Source organism: Ranitomeya imitator, chromosome 4, assembly GCF_032444005.1.
Source record: "Ranitomeya imitator isolate aRanImi1 chromosome 4, aRanImi1.pri, whole genome shotgun sequence".
NCBI lineage: Eukaryota > Metazoa > Chordata > Amphibia > Anura > Dendrobatidae > Ranitomeya > Ranitomeya imitator.
The window spans coordinates 442,877,783-442,904,591 of record NC_091285.1 but is presented as its reverse complement, the minus strand read 5'-3'; the positions used below and the strand labels follow the sequence as shown (position 1 = coordinate 442,904,591).

Genomic DNA, 26,809 nt, shown 5'->3' with positions numbered 1-26,809 from the left:
TACTATTACACTGTCACTCGCTGACATCCCCTTATTACTGCGCTGCGGACACTGCTGATGTTGGTTTCTTTATTCAGCAACTTTTTTTTTATAACAAAAAAACACAATAATAAAATACAATGCAGCGAGGTGCCCTCATGTAAATCCGCTTAAAAAATATAAAACTGGCACAAAAATGGTCAAAGTGCGTTATTTGAAGGGTTAAATGACTTTCCGAATAAGAAACCAACTTCAGCGTCCCATGTCATTCTGACGCTCTTATTAGCAAGAATTCCACCTTATGAAACAAAAAACAAGGAATAATAAGATGACCAGACATGTAAGAACGTTGTGTGACTGACAACCAAGGCAGCTGCTACTACTGCGAACAAGGGTTGTCACCCACCTCTCCCAGTCTCCTGAATGACATAGCATTGATAACCTCATGCTTGGACACCAGGGCAAATTTGCCATTCAGGACATCAGGAAAGCTGGATAACACCTCGTGCAGGATACACGTCTACACCCTACATATCTGCTTATCCACTTATTTTTAGGAGACTAAATCCTGTAACTTTATTTCTAAAATGGTTTCAGTATTTCCAATCCTGCCTGGAACATTGTGACTGCCGCCAATTTCTCCACATCCACAGAATATCAATTTTATGTTTGCTTACAAAGAAAGCGCCTCTAGTGGGTAATTCTATAAAAGAACGTGACGTCATCGCTCGGCGCCCATAAGGGGACTGATGGGATATGTAGTTTTAGTTTATTGCTGTGTAGCGCCTCTAGCGGGAAGTTCTACACAGGAATGGACGTCATCGCTCAGCGCCCATAAGGGAACTGATGGGATATGTAGTTGTAATGTAACGCTGTTTAACGCCTCAAGTAGGAAGTCCTATGCAGGAATGTGACGCAATCACTCAGCGCCCGCCAGGGGGCTGATGGGCTATGTAGTTTTAGTGTAACACTTCCGAGGACACAGTAAACAAAGGAAGTATCACTGTCTGTTTCCTGCGGGGGCTCTGTACAGGAGGTTGGTCATGTCTGCTTTGCTATATAGTGGCCTTTCTTTAAAAAAAACCGTGTAATGTCGGCCACGTGTCCTGCTCGCACGCTGTGGATGGGGCTCAACTAGAGCGTTTGTGTACGGAGCAGGTGCAGGTCGTATACTCGTCCTGTACGACACAATTCTGATAATCCGGCACTGCTGCCCTGAGTACCGGACTAGAGGAAGTTACACAACATTATGAGCAGCTGCTTTCTATACACTTGTGACTACTATTCTGGCTCCCACCAGCATTCCCTGTACAAGGCTGTAATATTTGGGCTAAATATGTGTAGAATGGATTTACCAATCATGTGTTAATGGTCGGCAGGCGGCATGGAAGGATCGGAATTTCTGTGCTGAGTAATGGATTAGTTTTGCTCTCTCTTTTCCCGCCAGGTTCCATCATGTCTGAGCTCCATATATGCGTCCAGCTGGCAGATCAGCCTCTGTCTCCTAAATCCATTGTCCGCCTCCCGGTACATTCCTCTGCCGATGGCGATACTTGTGGTCACCGAGTGTCCGTGGTCAAACAGATGATCACTGCCACGTTGCCAGAGTCTCTTCCTGACCCGGAGCTGATCGGTGAGCAGTGTCCATCACATATACGTGTACAGTCAGACGCTTCAGAGGAAATGATGGGGTTAAAATATGGAGCAATGCGATATATGAACATCACACTCCTTAAAGGGGTGGTCCAGGCACAGTGTCAGATGCCAGCAATTATCATGCCTGGGTCTTAGTCTACTTCCTACGATCGCTGCAGAATACACACTGGGCATGAGACAGAAGCCTCAGCAACTGTACCGTCCAGCATATAGTAGCGTCTATTGATGCCGGGCCGGCCAGTGTGCCTGGACAATCCGTTACAGATAATTGCTTCCTTCTGTTTCTGCACAGACCTGGTCCACTGCGGTCGACGTCTCCGAGATGATCAGACTCTGGAGTTCTATGGAGTGCAGTCAGGGAGCACCGTTCACATTCTGCGCAGAGCATGGCCAGAGCCCCCACATCGTCCTGGTGAGTGATGGGCTCATGAAGCTGCTTTGTTATTAGCCGGTGAATTGTAGACATGTTTGTGTGTTTGAGGATACCTAGAAATTTTCAGGTTCTTCTTGGGGACCATCCCAGTTTTGCAATACAACTACTGGATTATTCGCAGCAGCGCATGAGTGTGGTGAACATGTTGAGAGCATGGGGGTGTCTGTGTGTTTTTGGTCATTATGGAAGTGGGAATGTAATAAGGCAGTAGCTGAATCAAGAAAACAGACCCACACTCATGGTGCTGCAGCTTTTTTGTAAGATTTTTATCTTCACAGTTGGATTCACAGTTACACAGCTCAGTACTGCTACGTAATATGTTCCATGCTACTTCTGAAGGTGTACTACAGAGAGATAGGGGAGCGGCATCTCTTCTTTTCTCTTGAGTGCTGTTTATGGGATGTATCAACGCAGTTACCCCACATCCAATGGGTGATGGAAAAGTGACAATTAGAGACAGTTAAAGTTGTAGCTTTTGGTTAAGTGTTTCGTTAAAATATGTTAAGTGCCAGCCTGATTAACATGACAAATTCTGGTAAAAATGCATGTGGTTGTAGTATTTGGATAAATCTCGGCAACACATTGGTTATGTCCTTACTGTTACTGGAAACTCGCTGTAAGGCAAATCCATATTATGCTTCAGACGCCAACATTTTGTGTGCCTTGCATTTTTATTATTATCTTTTCCTATTGAAGAATGCATTCAGCTGTGGAAACCTATGCAGGTTAACCTCTTACAGGTTCCCATAATAAAAATGAAACCGACGCTTCTGTCTGTGTTGAGCAGGTTTTTCTGCAGTCGTTTTAGCTTTTTTCTTTTTTTTGCTAAGCAAATGGCAATTTCAAGATAAAGAGGAATTTCCCCCAAATTCTGCAGATTACCAATCTTCTGTATATAGCGTACAGCAATCTCCGGTGTCTTATGTTTAGTTTTTTATATTCTGTTTTCTCATTCTAGAACCTGTAGATAAAATTGCTGCCAGCCGTGAGTTTCGAGCTCTTCATACTGCTCTGCACACAAGCTCTACCTACCGTGATGCAGTAAGTATATCAGTGTATACTTTAGCACAACACCATATACATAGTCCATAGAATAATACTCACAGATGAGAGAAAAGCTAACCGAAAATGGCAGATATCTGCGCCTTACCCCTATTACAATGGTGTTACACAGTGCAAAACATCTAAGAGAAATTATAATTGTAGCTCCACGGAGAACGAGCAATGCAATGATTTCTACGATTCAAGACCATTATATTCCATTTATTCCGGATTATGTGACAGAGGCCGCAATTTAAAAAGAACCCCAAAATTACATTGGTAGAAAGTCAGTGGCTCAGGAAGAGAAGTGGAGAATATAAACCCACTTTGTATTGCAGGCCTGTGGTTAAGATAAGTCATTATTGTGCGACCACTGACACCCCCCTCCTTCAGGATATACAGTAATCGGCAGCAATATGGTCCCTTCACGAAAGTCCAGGTGAAGGAGCATATCCACTCATCTCAGGTTATACTGGTACGACTGTGAAAAGGGCTGCTGATTAGAGATGAGTGAATATTTCAATGTTCGGATTAAGATCGCCGAATTGCAATATTCGTCGATTACTTTGTCGAATATTCGCAGAACATAACCGAACGCCATTTATCTCAATGGGAGGAAAAAACAAACGCATGCACAACACCTTATAACAGCCCCAAATGCTGCCAAAACACATCAAATGAGGGCCAGACACCAGGAAAGTGGCCTCAATTCACCCACAGTACTAATTGTAGCATGGCACTGCAACAATCAGCCAGGCATGAGGTATCGGGGTCTGGCACAGCATTTACAGCTTTCAATTGAACGTCACAGTACGATGAGGTGGGTGAAGGATCGGTGTAGACCTCCATTGCTGGGAGCCCTGCTACTACATGCAACACCTCTACCTGCTTTCATGCTGAGCCACACTCAGGTGTCACAAATTTCAGTTTTGTAGACTACCATTGCCAGAAATATTTAAGGTTAGGAACACGGGTAGTTGAGTACAAGGAATTGGAGGCACGATGGTCTCGGAGGCCTACTGCTACAGACAACACGCATGAAGGAGACCCAACCAGGAGTCTGCACATTTACAAAAATTATTGCTGACAATACCAAAGTGGCATCAATTTCACCACAGTATAGATAGTATAATAGGGACCGACAGGTCTTCCACTACACCCAATCCAGCAGATGGACACCCAACCAGGAGGGCTCACATTTAAACAAATGAGGGCCTGACACGACAGAAGTGGGATCAATTTCACGAGAATAGAAATAGTATAATTAGGACCGACACATCTTCCACTACAGCTAACCCAGCAGATGTAGACCAACCATGACTGTTCACATTTCCACAAATTTGTGTTAACATCAGCGGCAGCAGGCACAGAAGCCACACTAAAGATATCAGAGAGTGCAGTTACATGACATTAATACATCACACTAAAAATGCAATATCACCAAGTCTATTCAGTCTGCGATTGGGGTGCAGAAATCCTTGGAGATCCATGACTTGTTCATCTTGATGAAAGTTAGGCGGTCTACACTTTCAGGGGACAGCTGGCTGCGCTTATCTGTCAGGACACCACCAGCAGCGCTGAAGACATGTTCTGAGAGAACGCTGGCTGCCGGGAACGATAAAACTTCCAAGGTGTGTGAGGCAAGCTCAGGCCACTCATCCAGTTTGGAACACCAAAATGTGAAAGGGTCCAAACCCTCCCTGATGGTATCAATATTCAGTTCTAGATACTCCTGCACCATCCTCTCCATTCGTTCACGACGTGTAAGACTTGGACTCTGTTGTGCTGGTGCATGAGTTGGTCTAAAAAAAAAAAGTGACTCGCAGAAATTGCTTCTTCTACTTCCACTACTGCTGCTGCTGCTAATGTTTTGACGTTGACGAATTGATGTGCCGGAGGTTCGAAGTCTAGAGCTGCAATGCGAACTGTGTCTTGAGGAAAATCTCTGTCTTGGGGAAAAGCTCTATTAAGGTTGTGTAAAAGCGTGTTTCGATACTCCAGCATTCGCAGGTCCCTTTCCAGGGCGGGAATCATCTGGCAAAATTTGGTTTTATAACGTGGATCTAACAGAGTGGCAACCCAGTAGTCAGCAGTATTCCTAATCATAACTATACTGGGTGCAGTTTCAGATAGTGCAGCAAAAAGGCACTCATGTTGGGCTCTACCATGAGGTCCAAGCCCATGATGTGTTGGTGGCTGGGTAACAATGAGGCTTGATTCTTCCGTCTCCTCCCACCAACCACGAACAACAGAGAGAGGAGGATTATCATCTTCATCTGACTCGCCCATCACCTCTTCCTCCTCCATTTGTTCCCCGAATCTTGCACCTTGGATAAGTTTGTCTGTTATAACCTACCCCCTCGATCGCAGTAATCCACCCTCCCTTGGCACCCGTCTGTGTGACGACAGTCTTGACCTTAGAGACAGGGTTATCCCTTCCGCATCCTCCTCTGCTTCCTCCTCTTCTTCTGTGACCACCATCTCCTCCAGCAGGCTATACAAAGTCTGCTCCAGCATATAGTTGACCTGAATAGTGATGCTGATGACTGCGTCCTCAGCACTAAATATCTTAGTAGCCATTTTAAAACTGTGCAGAAGAGTGCAGAGGTCTTTAATCTGTGCCCACTCTTTAAACGTGATATGCACCGCGTCCGTATTGCGTTGGCCCATGCTATATGACCTGACATACTGCGTCAGGGTTCGTTGCTGCTGCCACAGTCTATGCAACATGTGCAGAGTGGAATTCCACCGTGTCGGCCCATTGCATATCACCCTGTTAACTGGCATGGACAAAGACCTCTGTATCGATGTAAGTCAATAACCTGAGGGATGTGAACAGCGAAAATGAGCACACAGCTTGCGTGCTTTTTGGAGCAGTTCACCCAGGCCAGGATAGTGGCAGAGAAAACGCTGTACCACCAGGTTCAGGACGTGAGCCATGCAAGGCACGTGTGTGAGCTTGCCTCGAAGTAGGGCCACCACCAGGTTTTCACCATTATCGGACACAACCTTCCCTGGATGCAGGTTCAGCGGAGATGGCCATTGATCAAACTCAGCCTGGAGAGCTGCCACAACTCTTTAGCTGTATGACTGCGATATGCAAGGCATATCAATTTTAATACTGCCTGATTGCGGTGAGTCCTGGCTGCACAGTACGGAGGTCGTGGGGATTTGCTCTGCACTATTGGAACGCTGAGATAGATATCTAGAAGAGGAGAAAGAAGCAGTGGAGGAAGTGTTAAATGTAGAGGTTTGTCCTGCAAGCCTTGGGATTCCAAGACTTGTGGAGCTGCGCCTGTCCCCACAGCCACCAGTCACCCAGTGTCCAGTCAGCAAGATGTAACGCTCTTGGCCATGCTTACTTTTCCAAGTGTCTGTGGTGAAATACACACTGGTAGACAGAGATTTAGTCAAGGAATGGGTGATGTCTTTGACATGCTGGTGTAGTGCAGGCACAGCTTTCTTAGAAAAGTAATGGCAACTGGGCAATTGGTACTGGGGGACTGTGTCGGCCTTCAGGTTTCGGAAACCGTCTGTATCTACCAGGTGGAAAGGCAGCATTTCCGTGGCCAACAGATTGGAGATGGTAGAGTTCAACCTCTTAGTGAACCATGGGTTTGCTGCAGTGCTGAGAGAGGGCAAAGTACGCTGAACCGGAAACTGCTGGAACGTGAGAGAGGTGCAGGCGGAGATGTTACAGTGGAAACTTGTTCTCTGAGATCGGTCAAAAACAGCAGGCATGTCCACGTCCGTTGCAGCTGACGGTGGGCTCTCGGTCAGCGTGACTGGAGCAGGTCAGGAACCAGAGGTCCTGCGGTCGAAGACCAGCTTCTCAATAGTTGGCATGATAACAGAGGAGGAGGAAGAAACAGCAGATGCGATTGATGGGTTGGCTGATGGTGGTTGAGGTCCGCTGGTCTGAATTTTTTTTGCAGTGGGATTCCCACAGTAAAGCATGTCGATTATGCATGTGAAGGTTCATACATGTAGTAGTCAAATTATTGCACGTTTTACCCCAACTCAGTTGGCAGATTATGTGAGTTGGCTCATCCTTTGCAGTGTCAAAAAATGCCCAAACTATGCATCCCTTGCCACCCCTGCGAGCTGCAGACCCGCGGACGCCAGGGCTGTGGAGTCGGTATAAAATAGTCCGACTCCTAAAATATATAATAAATTGGGTGCAGTAGTTCAATGCAGTTTGTGGGGACTCAGCTGTGTGTCTCTATGTTCACGCCAACTGAGATCTAACACCTCATCATAATCATCCTTCTTGTTATCACATTCTTCGCTCTTGGAGTAACCCTCCTTCCCTGACAGCACAGTACAGTCCGTGTGCGCCTCAGATCTGAGTCTCATCAGGATCACCTCCCCACCCTGGGGTTAGCGTCTGATGACGAGGGTCAGGATGCTGTTGGGACCGTACTTCTTCCTGCCCCAGATCCAAGCTAAAAGAAATTTGGGCATCTGTGCAGATTTCCTCCTCTTGACTCTGTGAAGCTTTTGAGTACACTTCTGATGACCATGGCATAGAATGTGTGAACAGCTCTTCAGACTCACCCATCTGTGGTTCCGTACAGTCAGTTGTACGGTTGGAGAGTTGGGACGTGGGGGGAAGCATGGGAAATTTAGGTGCCACCTCTGTGGACTGTACTGGGTGTGATGTTGAGGTTGAGGTGGAGGAAGAGGAGGAGAGGCCACTTGAAGCTGCGCTTGCCATCCAGTCGAGCACATGCACTTTCTGGGCATCATCAACAAGGCGTACCGCTGTGCGTCTGCCAAAGAAAGGTAGTGCAGTAGCTCGTCCAGTAACAGAAGCCGTCAGTTGTCTTTGCATAGGACGTGACGTTGCTTCACTAGTGCTTTCACAAACATTACCACCTACCCCACGTACACCTTGAACATCAAGCCTAATTCCCCTTCCACCACAGCCTCATTTTTTCGCAGTCATGCTGCTCAGTGTGGTAGAAGCACAGTTTTAGCAGCAAAAAATTAGATTTTAAACTCTGCACCACCTCTGCAAACAGCTGAATTTCAGCAGCAGTAAATTCCAAGGAGAAATATGCCGTGCTGTATCGTGTTAGTCACTGAAAAAAGAATTGTTTGAGTGTGGATGAGGCCTGTATGACAAAGTTATGCTACAAACCAGAGCTGTGGAGTCAGAGTTAGTTTTGGTTGGAGTCGGAGTCGGTAGAAATGTACCGACTCCAGCTTTAAAAAAAAATGTATTATTATTTCATAATTGAACTTTCATATGAATTTTATAAATGTTACTCAAATATATATGTTCTATCAAACTATGAACAACAGTGATTAGCAGTTCTGCTGGAGATAGATACATTTCTTAAGGTACCGTCACATTTAGCGACGCTGCAGCGATCTAGACAACGATGCCGATCGCTGCAGCGTCGCTGTGTGGTCGCTGGAGAGCTGTCACAAAGACAGCTCTCCAGCGACCAACTATTCGAAGTCCCCTGGTAACCAGGGTAAACATCGGGTTACTAAGCGCAGGGCCGCGCTTAGTAACCTGATATTTACCCTGGTTACCAAAGTAAATGTAAAAAAAACAATCACTACATACTTACATTCCGGTGTCTGTCCCCCGGCGCTCTGCTTCCCTGCACTGTGAGCGCCGGCTGGCCGTAAAGCAGAGCAGTGACGTCACCACTGCTTTACGGCCGGCCGGCGCTGACAGTGCAGGGAAGCAGAACGCCGAGGGACGCGACAGCCACCGGAATGTAAGTTTACCCTGGTTACCAGTGAAGACGTCGCTGGATCGGCGTCACACACGCCGATTCAGCGATGTCAGCGGGTGATCCAGCGACGAAATAAGGTGCTGGCCTTCTAGCTCCGACCAGCGATGTCACAGCAGGATCCAGATCGCTGCTGCGTGTCAAACACAACGATATCGCTATCCAGGACGCTGCAATGTCACGAATCGCTATCATTATCATTGTAATGTTGTTCAGTGTGAAGGTACCTTTAAATGGCATATGAAAATTGTCTCTTCAGAGAGGAAGAGGACTTGAACGCTAATGTCACCTATTGGAAGTAGCAATCCTCAAAGTCAATATTGACCCTTTAACGAGCCTTGCAATATGACTAAAGGTACCGTCTCACAGTGGCACTTTGGTCGCTACGATGGCACGATCCGTGACGCTCCAGCGTTGCTCCATTATCGCTCCAGCATCGTAGACTGCGGTCACACTTCGCAATGCACGGCGCTGGAGCGATAATTTCATGACGTATTTGCTATGTAGAATCAGCAGAGGAGGTGGAGAATATCGTGCACACCTTTGTTACACGATGCGATCATGCCGCCACAGCGGGACACTTGAAGAAAGTTTATTCGGACTCCCATGACAGCACACGAGAGAGGGGATCCGCCCTTAAGGAACAGGAAACCTACAGATACAAAAGGGCGGCACCTCTCCCCATGCATCAGTTGGTTTCCTGTTCCTGAAGGGACTGGATGCATATAGAATCTACAGGAGTCCAGGCCGGCCGGACCGATTCTGGTGGCGAGGGGGTCTCCCACTTCGGCCGGTGCGGGTACCTGAAGTAGTCACGGTGGCCCTGGCAGGGCGGCACGGCGGTGACTAGACAGCGTGGAGCGGTCGCCAGGGGGTGTCCGGTCTCCGGGGCCAGCATATGGTAAGTCGCTCTTCCCGTGTGCTGTGGGTCTCTCTGTGCAGGGGGGGCGCGGCAGCGTCTAGGGGGCGCCGATCGGAACGTAGCTGGCCGGCCTCGGCGTTCCACGATGGCTGCAGCGCTGACAGGAGCGCTGTAAGCTGTGGTGACGTCGGGGGGCGGAGCCGGCGACGACTTCCGGGTCGGTGAGCTCCTGCGCATGCGCAGGGGCTCCAAGATGGCGGCGCCCACCGGAGATCATGCCGCAATCCCTCCTGAGCGACGATTGATCCCCCACAGCTGCGGGAGGGCGGGAAAATTAAACGAGCAAGCTGGGCAAGGTGCGTTGACCGAAGGAGGGGCTTTATAAGGCGGCTCCAGCGGCATGTTCCCGGGTTCTGGCTCCAATTTACTAAAAATGGATTCGGATCAGGATCAGCAGGTGGTGCTGCTGGAACAAGCATCCCAGAAACCCAAGGAGAAGGAACATGAAAAGAGGAGCGATGGTTCGGGCCGCAGAAGCTCCTCCAGACAGGGGTCTGGAGGATCAGCCAAAAAGGATCCCCCTCGTGCTTCGGTATTTCTGGGTGTGAACAGCCACTGGTAAGTGATCTTCGAGAAAGTTCACTTAGTGACTAGTCTCCCCTCATATGTCTTATGCAGGGAAGGAAAAACGTCAGTAAGGCGAAGCATAGGGAATGTGCCATCTGCGGGGTTCCCTTGCCTGACTCACACCCTAAAAAACTATGTGACCCCTGTATCCAGCAGACGGTGAGGTTCTGGAAGGAGGGGAGGGGGTATAGCATGTAGATTTACACTCTAGTCTACCTTACTTATCCCCGTAGGTAGCCAAAGAATCCTCCTCTATTACGGCCAGTCTCAAAGAGATGATTAGAATGGAGGTTAAGGAGTCCTTTAAAAACCTTTCACAGTCAGGAGGTTCTAGGCAGAGAACTGAGTGGGCATCTGATTCATCTGTGGAAAAGGACAAGTCTGAAGAATCGGACGATTCAGCAGCATCATCCTCCTCTTCGGAAGAAGACGCTGCTCGGTTTTGCCTACCCATAGAAAGAATAGACAAATTGGTAAAGGCGGTCAGAGGCACAATGGGTATATCGGAACCCAAGCCTCAACTATCCAAAGAACAAATGATGTTCAGTGGATTGGAGCAGAAAAAGCGCAGAGTGTTTCCTTTAAATGAGAAAATACAGGATCTTATTAATAGGGAGTGGAGAAAACCGGAGAGAAAAGGCTCCTTACCACCTGCGCAAAAACGTCGGTACCCTTTTGATGACCCAGCAGTAGGTAACTGGGAGAAAGCACCAAAGCTGGATGCAGCAATTGCCAAGGTTGCGAAACGATCTTCTCTCCCATTTGAGGATATGGGAACGCTTAAAGACCCCCTGGGTAGGAAAGTAGATACCTTCCTAAAGGGGACCTGGGAAATGGCAGCTGGCTCCTTAAGACCTGCGGTAGCTTCAACCTGCACGGCAAGGTCAATGATGGTCTGGCTCGACCAGTTAGAGACCCAATTAAAACAAGGGGCCTCTAGAGAGTCCATACTCGCAGCATTACCTGTAATCCAGGAGGGGGCGGCTTTTTTATCGGACGCCTCAATTGACTCCGTAAAATTGGCAGCTAGAGCAGCAGGACTTTCTAATACTGCAAGGAGAGCCCTATGGCTGAAATGCTGGACGGGGGATATGCAGGCAAAAACAAAGCTCTGCGCTATCCCTTGTAAAGGCGAGTATTTGTTTGGGCCTACCCTGGATGAACTCCTGGAGAAAGCAGGAGATGATAAGAAAAAGTTTCTCAACCTGTTCAATCCATACCGTCGTCCCTTCAACAAAAGAAGGTTCAACCGGGGAGGAAAGCGCACCTTTTCACCAGGGAGAGATCGTCCCAGATGGGAGGATAGGCGAAAACGAGGTACAGGTCTCATGTTTCGCCGTAACCAAACGGAAAACAAAAAACAAGACCAATGACTGGCAATTCCAGTGGGAGGGAGACTATTGCAATTCTCGGCAGAGTGGTCGAAAATTACAAACAGCGTTTAGATAAAAGACACTGTTTCCCATGGTCTTAAGCTGGAATTTGTTCATATTCCACAGGACAAATTTAGTTTAACACCCTGGCGCTCATCTCCCACTGAACAATTCGCCCTAGAAGAAGAAGTGAGGACTCTTTGCTCCAAAAATGTTTTGGTAGAAGTGCCGTATTCTCAGGCAGGGAAAGGGTTTTACTCTCCCCTGTTCCTAATCCAGAAGCCTGATAAATCTTACAGGACCATTATAAATCTTAAGGGTCTCAATAAGTTTTTGGTGAAACATACTTTCAAAATGGAGTCCATTAATTCGGCAATAAAGATGCTTTTCAACAACTGTTTCATGGTAGTAGTGGATTTGAAAGATGCCTACTATCATGTACCCATTCATGCTGATTTCCAACGATACCTGAGGGTAGCGATACTAATGGGGGGTAGGATTCAACATTTTCAATTCAGAGCGCTCCCCTTTGGGATCACCTCGGCACCTAGGGTGTTTACTAAAATAATTGCGGAAGTCATGGCGCATTTAAGAGAGTCAAATATCCTTATAGTCCCCTACTTAGACGATTTCCTCATTGTAGGTAACTCGGTAGATCATTGTCTGTCACAATGGGAGATTGCTAGAACCAAACTAGAACGGTTGGGTTGGATCATAAACTTTGAAAAATCGAAATTACAGCCCCTAAATGTTCAAAAATTCCTAGGGTTAATGTTGAATTCAGTGACACAGCAGTGTCTCCTCCCTATAGAGAAAATAGACCAAATTCAGAGTTTTGTATTAAGAGCAATCAATACACCTTCCATGACACTTAGGCAAGCAATGTCTCTACTTGGGTCACTCACATCTTGCATTCCAGCAGTTAAGTGGGCTCAGTTCCACACCAGGTCCCTACAAAAAGAAGTCCTGTTCCATGACGGAGCCTTAGGAGGTGCATTGAATGGAAAATTGACGTTGGGGCCGATAACATTGAATTCCCTTAGGTGGTGGCTAGATAAACGGAATCTATCAGCAGGGGTTCCCTGGATGGTAGATGTCACCCACGTGATAACCACAGATGCCAGCTCTTCAGGGTGGGGAGCCTATATGGGGGACATGGTGCTCCAGGGACAGTGGGAACCCTTCACAACATTCTCATCAAACCAAAGGGAGTTGTTGGCGGTTGAATTGGCTGTTAAAAAATTCCTCGTATATCTGCAGGGCCAGCACGTCAGAATTCTGTCGGACAACAGAGTGGCAGTCGCTTACATAAACCGGCAAGGGGGAACTCGTTCCGAAACTTTAATGCAGATCACGGGTCGGTTGTTCCAGGTGGCAGAGCTCAATTTTCTATCTTTGACAGCTCTTCACATCAAAGGAAAAGAAAATGTGGCAGCAGATTTCCTCAGCCGAAATGTGTTAAAACAGGGAGAATGGTCTCTCAACGAGGACATTTTCAAACTTATCGTCCGCAGATGGGGTCAACCAGTGGTGGATCTATTCGCCACCAGAAACAACAGAAAAGTAAAACTCTTTTGCTCCCTAAATCCCAGGGGTCCCTGATCGCAGTAGCGTGTCAGACACAGCGAGATCGTAAGGATATCGCTGGAACGTCACGGATCGTGCCGTCGTAGCGACCAAAGTGCCACTGTGAGACGGTACCCTTAGGATAAAAGCCAAATCAGAGTCTCAATTTGCTGGCACTGTGTTTCGGTGTGTTACCCCTCATCAGTGCAAAGTATGAGATCTGATTTGGCTGTGTGTGAGAGGCTTAAGATTCGGATCTAAGGGGTAACGTTTCTCCTTGAGTTACGTGACATGCCAGGTGTGACATGCCAGTATCAGGAGACTTATTTCCCAGAGGATCGTGCATGGCTTCTAACTCCTCACTCTGATATGCCAGGCTGGGCTTTTCGTTTTCCACAATGGGAAATGTTACCCCTTAGAACTCAAGTTAAATGGCAGAGTGTTTCCCACATGTGCATTATTATTATATAGAGGGGAGGTTTCTGATAGACCTGAACATGTTAGTGGGATTGGATAACCTCTAATATTTCACATCAGCGAGTGGAAGTGCTAATCCTTGTCTTTGTCATTCAGGTGTTCAAGCTGCTTGGTAGCCGTGAGTCCTTGGAGCAGATTGTTGTGGCAACTCCTGGCCTTAGTTCTGATCCTGTAGCCATGGGTGAGTTCATTATTCAAAGTTTGCAAAATCTGAATGTTTGGTCTAGTGGACATATCTGCTGATAGTGGATGATTTACACAGCAAGCTTGATAGATCTGTGCGTAGAGGCATGGGTCATGGATGTATGACTGCTGCACATGTGGGCAGTACAGAAGGATGCTCATCAGATCTTCCAACTGTCTTCACAGGAGTTCTGCAGGATAAAGATCTATTCACAGTATTCACTGATCCAAGCATGTTGGACACGTAAGTGTTAATATCACATACAAAGTTTAGATAATTATGGCTCCAGCCCATTAGAAGATTAAAGAAAGCTAGGGAGGTTCACCATTATTTCCAGTAGTGAATGTCTACAACGATGTTGTAGAAAAGCCGCGGAGACACCATCACGTGTTTCTCAACGCAAGCAATAAATAGCCAGGTCTTTCACCGGGAAGGAACAACCACGGGAAGGGCAGCATCCAAAAAGGAAAACCACCTATGCCAAAACATGGTATCCATCCACAGACAGTTTCCTACTCCACACTGATGAGGGGCAAATAACCGAAACAGCTGTCTGTGGATGGATACCATGTTTTGGCATAGGTGGTTTTCCTTTTTGGATGCTGACCTTCCCGTGGTTGTTCCTTCCCGGTGAAAGACCTGGCTATTTATTGCTTGCGTTGAGAAACACGTGATGGTGTCTCCGCAGCTTCTTTACATGCATTTGCATATTTCCCATAAGAGATGGGGGCAGTGTTCTGGATCACTGCGTTGAGAAACACGTGATGGTGTCTCCGTGGTGTTGGATGTTTTGATCTCCCCGAGGTCATTCATGCTTATGTTTACAACGATGTTGTGACCTGAGACCCCACCGATCATTCATTAGGTCACTCTGAAGCACGCAGCTCTGCAGTCTGAATTGCTATCTTCTCTGAGCATGTGCAGAGTGCGCACTGCCTTGTGCCATTTACTGGTTTTTAGACTTTCTATTGGCCCCATACACTACTCTGTGCACTGGCTCATGCAGATGCCTGACAGCTGGCTGCATAGGGCTTTACTTGCCCTCCCCAGGTCCGTCACCAATTCTTCCCTGCTCAGTCTCTCTTGCTTGGCTGCAATGGTGACATCACGTGAACTGTGCTGCAGCCAATCACTAAGCTCCGTTCTGCCCGTGTAGACAGCACAAGCTGCTAAGCTCCTTGATTGGCTGCAATGTTGTTGACATGACATCAGCACTGCAGACAAACAGAGGGCAGGGCATCGCTGGAGACTCGGCATTGGATCTGAGGAACACAAGTTAAGTACAATTTGTTAGCTTTTTTTTTTCTTTATAGCAAATTGCACTTGGGGAAACAACTTTTATGAAACCAGAAACCCTTTAAATTTCACATCTACATAAAAGATATATAAACTATGTATATATTCTATGTATAACAAATTGGAAGCAGTATCCATCCACTATGATTGGACAGTTTTAGGCAGCCTAATGTACCCTACATGTCAATCACAGGATTTGTGATAGGGGTAGCCTTTCATTTGGGTTATGAGAGAATGTATAATGTAGACAATAATATCTTCTGCTTAATATCAGCCATGGTTTGGTGTAGACTGTTTTTCATTATTGTTCATATAAACATACATTTTCCATATTTTCCACTCCTGTTTGTTTTACACTCCAGTTTTCTCTGATCCCTCCCAGGCTTGTGTCCTCGCACCCTGCCCTAGTAAATGCTATAATACTAATCCTACATTCAGTGACTGGAAGTTCTTCACTGCCTCCAACAGATGGCGCTGCTCACACTGTTCCTCCTGCAACCCTACATATGCCAGGTAAGAAATGAATGTAGTAGAAAGCTAGACCCCGCCTATGTGGCTGCTGGTCTTTAGTTATGACAGTATCAGAAAGTAAATGTAAATTTGCATAATAACATATGTAGGTTTCCAATATACTCCTTCACAGCTTTCAACATTTCTGCATGCTGATCAGGCCATGTGATGGACACATGGCTATGGTAACTAGTGAGCGGTGCACCTTTGTGTCATCTACATGATGAGGACAGATTCCTATCCTCTGGGAGTAGTCATTGCGGCATGACGCACACATGACGTCACGCCAGCCGAGCTAAGGAGATCTGCAGAACTCTTCAGCGGGCACAGATTACCGGAGTCCTGCCAATCCGTTCTCCCGTCTCTATCTGTATCTCTTCCATGAGTCTGATATTTTTTTTGTGAGCCCAAACGATATATACAGGTTCTTTCTTACCAGCCTATACATCTATAGTTCTGTGTTTTCATTTCGTCCTTTGTGTCTTCTGTTAGGCGGCTTCTTATTTGATGGGCTGTCAGATGAAGAGGATGAGTATCCGCAGGTGAGATGATCAGATATTCAATATGATGTATATAATAGAGAACATTTTCATGAAAACCGTTTAGTCCCCAATTCATAAAGCAGTTTACTCCAGTTTTCTGTTGTTAATTTGAGATATCGCTAAATCTTTGCGCACAAAAATGAGTTTTTCCATTTCTATGCCAGTGCTTGGCAGTTCCAATAACTCTAGTCAGCGGACAGAGCTTCATTAGAGGGGTTATTGTTGAGTGCTTTTAGTAAATTCTTTGTAATTTATTCTGGTATAACTTGCGATGTTACTGTACTCCAGTCCACATGACAGCTTTAACCTCTTCCCGACCTGTGACACAGCGTATGCGTCATGAAAGTCAGTGCCAATCCGACCTGTGACGCATATGCTGCATCACAGAATGATCGCGTTCCTGCAGGTCGGGTGAAATGGTTAACTGAAATTTCACCCAACCCAGGATCAGGGGGAGTTGTACTTCAGCCCGGGGGGGGGGGGGGGGGGTGGCTTTGCCCCCGCCCAGTGGCTACGATCGCTCTGATTGGCTGTTGCACTTTCAATAGCCAATCAGAGCAATTTGTAACATTTCACCAATGAAACTTGGTGAAATATTACAATCCAGCCATGGCCGATGCTGCAATATCATCGGCCATGGCTGTAGACCGCAATCTGCCACCGACTGACGGCGGCGATCTGCCGCTGCCATCAGTCTTTCCTCCCCTCCGTCCTGTCCTCAACTGCCCTCCTCACCCCTCCATCCTGTCCTAAGCCCGCCCCCAACCCCCCTCCCCCGCTGACTGATCCCACCTCCTGTACCTCTCGAGTCCCGGTGTCCGTCCATCTTCAGCGATAGCCGCCATCTTCCAAAATAGTGGGCGCATGCCGGCCAGCAGATTCATTCATTCCAGGTACATCTTGATTACTGTGATAGACCCTATCACAGTGATCAAAATAAAAAAGATAGTAAACCCCCCCCACACCTTTTATCACCTCCATAGGTAGAGAGCATAATAAAATAAAGAAAATATATTTATTTTTCCATTAGGGTTAGAATTAGGGTTAGGGTTGGAATTAGGGTTAGGGTTGGAATTAGGGTATGTGCAGATTTGGCTGCAGATCCACAGCGGATTTTGCTGCGGATTTGCAGCATTTTTCCATGCGGTGTACAATCAATGTAAACCTATTGAAAACCAAATCCACAGTGCCCATGGTGCGGAAAATTCTGCGTGGAAATGCTGCGTTGTATTTTCTGCAGCATGTCAATTCTTTGTGCGGATTCCGTAGCGTTTTACACCTGTTCTTCAATAGGAATCTGCAGGTGTAAAACAAGAGGTGAAATCTGCACAAAAAACGCAGGAAATCCGCAGGTAAAAGTTAGGTAAAATGCAGTGCTTTTTACCTGCGGATTTTTCAAAAATGGTGTGGAAAAATCTGAACACGAGTCCGCAATGTGGGCACATAGCCTGAGGGTTGGGGTTTGAATGAGGGTTAAGATTGGGGTTAGGGTTAGGCTTGTGGTTAGGGTTGGGGGGGTGTTGCGGTTAGGCTTGTAGTTAGGGTTATGGTTAGGGTTGGGATTAGGGTTAGTGGTGTGTTGGGGTTAGGGTTGGGTTTAGGGTTAGGGGTGTGTTGGGGTTAGGGTTTGAGTAAGAATTGAGGGGTTTCCACTGTTTAGGCACATCAGGGGGTCCCAAACGCGACATGGCGCCACCATTGATTCCAGCAAATCTTGCGTTCAGAAAGTCAAATGGTGCTCCCTCCCTTGCGAGCCCCGACGTGCGCCCAAACAGTGGTTTACCCAGACATATGGTGTATAAGCGTACTCAGGAAAAATTGCAGAACAACTTTGGGGGTCTAATTTCTCCTGTTACCCTTGGGAAAATAAAAAATTGGGGGCTAAAAAAATTTTTGTGGGGGGAAAAAATGATTTTTTATTTTTACAGCTCTACGTTATATAAAATTCTGTGAAGCACTTGGGGGTTCAAAGTGCTCACCACACATCTAAATAACTTCCTTGGGGGTCTAGTTTCCAAAATGGGGTCACTTGTGGGGGGTTTCTACTGTTTAGGCACATCAGGGGCTCTGCAGATGCAACGTGATGCCCGCGGACCATTCCATCAAAGTGTGCATTTCAAAACATCACTACTTCCCTTCCGTGCCCTGACGTGTGCCCAAACAGTGGTTTACCCCCACATATGGGGTACCAGCGTACTCGGGACAACAACTTTTGGGGTCCAATTTCTCCTGTTACCCTTGTGAAAATAAAAAAAATTGCGGACTAAAAAATCTTTTTTGAGGGAAAAAAAAATTATTTTCATGGCTCTGCGTTATAAACTTCTGTGAAGCACTTGGGGGTAAAAAGTGCTCACCACTCATCTAGATTAGTTCCTTGGGAGGTCTAGTTTCCAAAATGGGGTCACATGTGGGGGAGCTCCAATGTTTAGGCACACAGGGGTTCTCCAAACGCGACATGGTGTCCGCTAACGATTGGAGCTAATTTTCCATTCAAAGTCAAATGGCGCGCCTTCCCTTCCGAGCCCTGCTGTGCGCCCAAACAGTGGTTTACCCTCACATATGAGGTATAGTTGTACTCAGGAAAAATTGCCCAACAAATTTTAGGATCCATTTTATCCTTATACCCATGTGAAAATAAAACAGTTGAGGCTAAAAAAAAATTTTGTAAAAAAAAAAAAAGTATTTTTTAGGATCAATTTGTGAAGCACATGGGGGTTGAAAGTGCTCACTATGCATCTAGATAAGTTCCTTGGGGGGTCTAGTTTCCAAAATGGGGTCACTTGTGGGGGAGCTCCAATCTTTAGGCACACAGGGGCTCTCCAAACGCAACATGGTGTCCGCTAACGATTGGAGCTAATTTTTCATTCAAAAAGTCAAATGGCGTTCCTTCCCTTCCGAGACCTTGACGTGCGCCCAAACAGTGGTTCCCCCCACATATGCGGTTTCAGCGTAATCAGGACAAATTGGACAACAACTTTTGGTGTCCACTTTCTCCTTTTACCCTTGGGAAAATAAAAACATTTTTGCTAAAAGATCATTTTTGTGACTAAAAAGTTAAATGTTCATTTGTTTTCTTCCACATTGCTTCTGCTCCTGTGAAGCACCTGAAGGGTTAATAAACTTCTTGAATGTGGTTTTGAGCACCTTGAGGGGTGCAGTTTTTAGAATGCTGTCCCTTTTGGGTATTTTCAGCCATATAGACCACTCAAACTGACTTCAAATATGAGGTGGTCCCTAAAAAAAGATGGTGTTGTAAAAATTAGAAATCACTGGTCAAATTTTAACCCTTATAACTTCCTAGCAAAAAAAATGTTTCCAAACTTGTGCTGATGTAAAGTAGACATGTGGGAAATGTTATTTATTAACTATTATGTGTCACATAACTCTCTGGTTTAACAGAATAAAAATTCAAAATGTGAAAATTGCGAAATTTTCAAAATTTTCGCCAAATTTCCGATTTTTTTTCACAAATAAATGCAAAAATGATCGACCTAAATTTACTACTAACATGAAGCCCAATATGTCGCGAAAAAACAATCTCAGAATCGCTAGGATCCGTTGAAGCGTTCCTGAGTTATAGTTATATGAAAAAGTTTGGGCACCCCTATTAATCTTAAGCTTAATAATTTATAAAAATTGTTTTTTTTGCAACAGCTATTTCAATTTCATATATCTAATAACTGTTGGACACAGTAATGTTTCTGCCTTGAAATGAGGTTTATTGTACTAACAGAAAATGTGCAATCTGCATTCAAACAAAATTTGACAGGTGCATAAGTATGGGCACCCCACCAGAAAAGTGACATTAATATTTAGTAGATCCTCCTTTTGCAAAAATAACAGCCTCTAGTCACTTCCTGTAGCTTTTAATGAGTTCCTGGATCCTGGATGAAGGTATTTTTGACCATTCCTCCTTACAAAACAATTCCAGTTCAGTTAGGTTTGCTGGTCGCCGAGCATGGACAGCCCTCTTGAAATGATCCCACAGATGTTCAATGATAATCAGGACTGGGGACTGGCATGGCCATTCCAGAACAGTGTAATAGTTCTTCTGCATGAATGCCTGTGTAGATTTGGAGCGGTGTTTTGGATCATTGTCTTGCTGAAAGATCCATCCCCTGCGTAACTTCAACTTTGTCACTGATTCATGAACATTATTGTCAAGAATCTGCTGATACTGAGAGGAATCCATGCGTCCCTCAACTTTAACAAGATTCCCGGTGTGGCATTGGCCACACAGCCCCAAAGCGTGATGGAACCTCCACCAAATTTTACTGTGGGTAGCAAGTGTTTTTCTTGGAATGCTGTGTTTTTTGGCCGCCATGCATAATGCCTTTTTGTATAAAGAAATTGGCTTCTCCAGATGTGCTTTTTGCATACCTCAGCCAACTCTGTTTGTGGCGTGCTTGCAGAAACGGCTTCTTTCGCATCACTCTCCCATACAACTTCTCCTTGTGCAAAGTGCTTTGTATAGTTGACCGATGCACAGTGACACCATCTGCAGCAAGTTGATGCTACAGCTCTCTGGAGGTGGTCTGAGGATTGTCCTTGACTGATCTCACCATTCTTCTCTGCCTTTCTGATGTTTTTCTTGGCCTGCCACTTCTGGCCTTAACAAGAACTGTACCTGTGTTCTTCCATTTCCTTACTATGTTCCTCACTAAGGCTGCCGTCACACTAGCAGTATTTGGTCAGTATTTTACATCAGTATTTATAAGCCAAAACCAGGAGTGGAACAATTAGGCTGCCGTCACACTAGCAGTATTTGGTCAGTATTTTACATCAGTATTTGTAAGCCAAAACCAGGAGTGGGTGATAAATACAGAAGTGGTGCATATGTTTCTATTATACTTTTCCTCTGATTGTTCCACTCCTGGTTTTGGCTTACAAATACTGATGTAAAATACTGACCAAATACTGCTAGTGTGACGGCAGCCTTAGAGGAAAAGTATAACAGAAACATATGCACCACTTCTGTATTTATCACCCACTTTTGGTTTTGGCTTACAAATACTGATGTAAAATACTGACCGAATACTGCTAGTGTGTCGGCAGCCTAAGTCTCTGAGACCGCTTTTTGTATCCTTCCCCTGAACAACTATGTTGAATAATCTTTGTTTTCAGATCATTAGACAGTTGTTTTGAGGAGCCCATGATGCCACTCTTCAGAGGACATTCAAACAGGAGAACAACTTGCAAGTGGCCACTTTAAGTAGCTTTTCTCATGATTGCATACACCTGGCTATGAAGTTCAAAGCTCAATGAGGTTAGAAAACCAAAAAAAGTGCTTTAGTAAGTCAGTAAAAAGTAGGTAGGAGTATTTAAACAAGAAAATGATAAGGGTGCCCATACTTATGCACCTGTCAAATTTTGTTTGAATGCAGATTGCACATTTTCTGTTAGTACAATAAACCTCATTTCAAGGCAGAAACATTACTGTGTCCAACAGTTATTAGATATATGAAACTGAAATAGCTGTTGCAAAGAAACTGTATTACCTCATAAAGGGACACTGGTCAGAATTGCAAAAAATGGCCAGGCCACTAAGGTCATAATAGGCTGGCTCATGAAGGGGTTAAAGATGTGCCAAATTCTGTTAGCGGTGCATGCTTCTTAACCAATTTGGCACCTCTTAACTTAGACAAGACTGGCATATTGATACATCAGCCTTGCTAAATTGGGGCTTATGATTTTAACATGTGTTTTTTTTTCTTTTTGGTATTTGTGAAGACCTCTCGCTCAGGATCGTCTAGTAGCACATCTGGTCCCCGGCCAGCTTCTCTTGGATATACCGGAGCCTCGGGTCCTCGTCCGATAACTCAGAGTGAACTGGCTACTGCACTAGCTCTTGCTAGCACCCCGGAGAGCAGCTCTCACACACCGACACCTGGAACACAGGTCAGGAAGCTTCCTGAACACATCCTACATCCTGATGTTATGTCCTAGCATTGAAATATTTCTGCTTGTTTCCTTTATTACAGGAACTAAATTGTAAGGGTTTTATATTCCGCAGGGTCATTCCTCGGGAACATCCCCTATGTCCTCTAGTGTCCAGTCGGGAACACCCATCACCAACGACTTGTTCAGCCAAGCTTTACAACATGCACTGCAAGCTTCCAGTCAAACAACGCAACAGGTAAGCTATAGGCTATTTAGCAGACCATACATGAACCCCTTCCTACCAACCCTATGTAAATTAACAGGCTAATGGCATGGTGTGTATGACAGGAGCCTGTTGGCTTACAAGCTGAGTTTTATGGTAAATGGTGTTTGTTTTACCTACCGTATTTTTCAGACTATAAGACGCATTTTTTTTCCCAAAAATTTTTTGGGGAAAATGAGGGTGCATCTTATAGTCGGAATATACTTACAGATGCTGCGGCAGTGGTGCTCTGTGTTGGGGCAGCAGTTGCACTCTGTGCTGGGGCGGTGGCGCTCTGTGCTGTGGGGGGGCTCCGCTGTCATTTTGTCAAAGCCCAGAGGCCCCCGCAGCTCCATTGCTGCGATTAGGTGGCCTCCGGGAAAAAGGCCGCTGGGGGCGGCGCATGCTCAGATTGAGATCTCTGCACCGAGATCTCGGGAGACGAGATCTCGTTGCCGAGATTTGAATCTGAGCATGTTCCACCCCCAGCTCCATTGCTACGACACGGTGGCCTCTGGGCTTTGACAAAATGGCGACAGGGCACCGCTGCCGCCCCAGCACAGAGCACCGCTGCATTCCCAGGATTTCCTGGAGGCCACCACACCAGCCTGGACCACAGAACAACCCGACCACTCCTGCACTTGTGCCTATTCCCCCCTAGTAAGCTGAATTCGGACTGTAAGACAGACCCACCATTTGACACATTATTTTATTTCCCCTATTTTCCTTTTGAAAATTTGTGGTGCGTCTTATGGTCCGGTGTGTCCTATAGTCTGAAAATACAGTATGTATTTGTGATTCTGGTCATTAGTCATCAATTAACAGAAATAATTGAAGTGTATTGAGTAAGGCCGAGTATGTCTACTCAGAACGTGGCTGGAAGTATATAAATCACGTATGTGCGGTGACATAACCCCCAGTGCTGCCAGCAAGAACGGCTGAATCCTGACAGTGTGTGGTGCGCCTGATGAAAGGTTTCAGAATTCTGCAGATGCATAGAGTGACTGTAAACTTTCATCAGACAACCGCAAAACTCCTTTAAGTAGATGCTCCGGAAGGGGTACAGGAAATGCGGCATATTTCATCTGAATATGCTCTATATTCCATGTTTTTCTGTATACTATACATTGTTTTCTAATATGTCTTGTAGAGTCAGTGGCAGCCTCAACTACAACAGTTGCGGGATATGGGCATCCGAGATGAAGAACTCAGCCTGCGAGCATTGCAGGCCACTGGAGGAGACATTCAGGCTGCTCTGGAGCTTATCTTTGCTGGGGGTGCTTTGTAGTAACACTTTCCTCTGTATGGGAACATTCATTTATCTTAATTTTTCACTGATCTATAACTGTTTCAAAATGACTTGAATTTACTGTAAATGATCAGTTTGGGTTGTAGATCAAGGGGCGTATTTATTGCACTACTTGTCTGAATGCAGTATTTTGCTGTAACTTTATTCATTTGCATGTGTGTATATATCTATATATATATCTATATATATCTAAAACTTATAGATACAGATCCCTCCAAAGATACATTCAAAATATCACTAGAGAAAATGCTGGAGAATAATATGATTCAGAAATCATATACAGATTATTAATGGTATCACACTAACTATGCGGTAAAGTTTGACTTGGGAAATGGTACAATTGAAGAGGGAATGCTGCAGTCAAATGCCGATACACATCCCCAGAAAAAGGGGCAACCACTTCATAAGAACAAACTCTCTTCTCAATTAAGTTAGAATATTATGAAATGTTTATAAAGTCTGAATTACAAAAGGAAAGAAAAGCAATTTAGTAGCAGCATTACCCCACACACCACAGGGTGTCCTCATACAGCACCATTAAGGTTTAGTTATTGCACTTTGATCGTTATTTAAGATTTAGAATGTATTCTCTATTTAATTTAAGAAGCTAACCTGTTCTCATTTACTGTGTTTGTTCGAAAATAAGACTGGGGCTATTGTTATTTTTTTGTTCTGAAAGATAGTGTGTGCTTATTTTCAGAGGCTGTCGTATTTTTTTCCATTAACAGCAATGCACATGTATTCTTGAACAAAAAACACAGTTATTCAAATATAATAATTTCAACACACACACACACTCACTCTCACTGCACATACACACGTATACACACACACTGCACATACGTATACACACACTACACATACACACTGCACATACACGTATGCACACACACTATACATACACGTATGTATGCACACAGCACATACACACTGCACATACACACGTATGCACACACACACTGCACATACACAGGTATACAGACACCCTGCACATACACGTGTGTATATACACACACACACTGCACATAAACATGTATATACACACACACACGCACATACACACGTATGCACACACAACACTGCACATACACACGTATGCACACACAACACTGCACATACACACGTATGCACACACAACACTGCACATACACACGTATGCACACACACTGCACATACACAGGTATACAGACACCCTGCACATACACGTGTGTATATACACACACACACTGCACATAAACATGTATATACACACACACGCACATACACACGTATGCACACACACTGCACATACACACGTATGCACACACAACACTGCACATACACACGTATGCACACCCACAATGCACATGTGTATATACACACATACACACTGCACATAGACATGTATATACACACACACGCACATACAGTACACACCACCCTGTCTCCTCCAGTTCCTCTAGGCACCTGCAGTTAAAGGACCATTAGTGACATCATGGTCACATGACCATGATGTCGCCAAAAGGTCCTAAACCAGTCTCAACCTCAGAATAGAAATTCTGAGAATTTTCCCAGTTTGCTCCCTCTTTCCTCTAACACCGGCCCTACCTATCAGCCCATCTATTTAGTTCCACTAGAATCCTGCAGTTAAAACTCTTTTCGTGACATCATAGTCACATGACCGTGATATCAGCAAAGGTCCTTAAGCAGTTTTAAGCTTGGAACAGAAATGTTGGGAACCCATAAGAGTGGAGGCCCTGGTCAATCGACCACTTTTCTCACCATCCCAAAACGCCGGTCCTGACTGTAGCTAGAGCTTATTTTTAGCGTAGGGCATATATTTCAAGAATACTCCAAAAATTCTGCAATATCATGCAAACATTTATTTTTGGGTAGGTATTATTTTCAAGGAAACTCTGTAGCTGTTATCTTTTTCAGATCATGGTAATTACTCATTACTGTAGTGCGCCCTCCACCTCTAATGCTTTTGTATTTCTTTATTCAATTTATGCTTGGTTCTAGTCTTTAGAATGTATTGGACTGTTTATTGCAATATTATGAATTTTATAGTCTCAATCAGAGAATTTGTTTTATTATTATTCAAATATTTGTTGTCTTAGTTGTTATTTTTGCTAGATTTTTTTTGGGGGGGAGACCCTGCGATCTGTGGGGTGATGCTGCTACATAAAGTGTCAACTGCTTTTCTTCCCTTATCGTTCAGATATTGTAGGCATTTCATGGTATTCTTGCTAAGTGGTTATCCTTTTTCCTGAGAATGTTTCTGCATCTGTTTGCGGCATTTGTATTTTGTATTATTATGTCATTCCCACACAGGGTGCTCACTATTCAATGGAATGAACTCTTCATGGCACTAGTAATATTTGAATGGATTTTTAGTTAGTCTATTTCATCATTTATTAACCTATTTATTGCTACAGTTCAAACTTTATGGTATATTTAGTGTGATACCCTGCTGCATATACTACTTAACGGGACTTTTTTTTTTTTAGTTTGTATGTTAATATATTTAAACTCATTTTGTTGTTAATTTCTGATCCGTATTCTCTAATATTTTTTTTTTAGTGATACTTTGCATGTATGTAACAGTATTGTGTTATATGAAATGTATTAAGAATGTTGTTCTTTTAAACGAATTGATGTGCATTTCTTCTACCTTTTCACTGTGTATAGTACATATTAAAGAAAAAAGACATAAACCATCACGTTCCATTTGAGCATCCATATTATCTTCTGTAGGAGTACAATACTCTAAAGAAGGTGAAAATGTTTGCCGGAGTTGTCGGCTGACTTGCTTGCAACGTAGTAGTAATTGCTATGGACTGTGCTGTTTTGCTGTTAAAAAATACTAAGACTTCATATTGCTTATTCTTTATTATATGCATGGGTATAGTTGTATCAAACAGTGGTTGCACACTTTCGTCAATTCCTTTTTCCTAAAAGTGAAGGGGCTGACAATAAAATCAAGCACACATCCATGCAATATGTGTAGACAAACAATTGTGGTAATTTAGGTTGTAGCGAAGACCGCAGTGGATGGGACTAGGCAGCAATACCTTGCACAG

The 26,809-nt window shown here is 44.9% G+C and overlaps 1 protein-coding gene across 1 annotated transcript; it reads left to right on the top strand.

Annotated features, from left to right (window-relative positions):
- The first annotated feature begins 893 nt into the window (after positions 1 to 893).
- Positions 894 to 26,603, top strand: UBL7 (ubiquitin like 7). Its single transcript, XM_069765651.1, has 11 exons — positions 894 to 1,015; positions 1,427 to 1,612; positions 1,928 to 2,047; positions 3,027 to 3,109; positions 13,861 to 13,945; positions 14,134 to 14,191; positions 15,627 to 15,757; positions 16,247 to 16,296; positions 22,027 to 22,194; positions 22,310 to 22,432; positions 23,589 to 26,603. Exons 2-11 carry the CDS (start codon positions 1,435 to 1,437, stop codon positions 23,724 to 23,726), a joined length of 1,134 nt encoding a protein of 377 aa, XP_069621752.1. The 5' UTR covers positions 894 to 1,015; positions 1,427 to 1,434; the 3' UTR covers positions 23,727 to 26,603.
- The last annotated feature ends 206 nt before the right edge of the window (positions 26,604 to 26,809 follow it).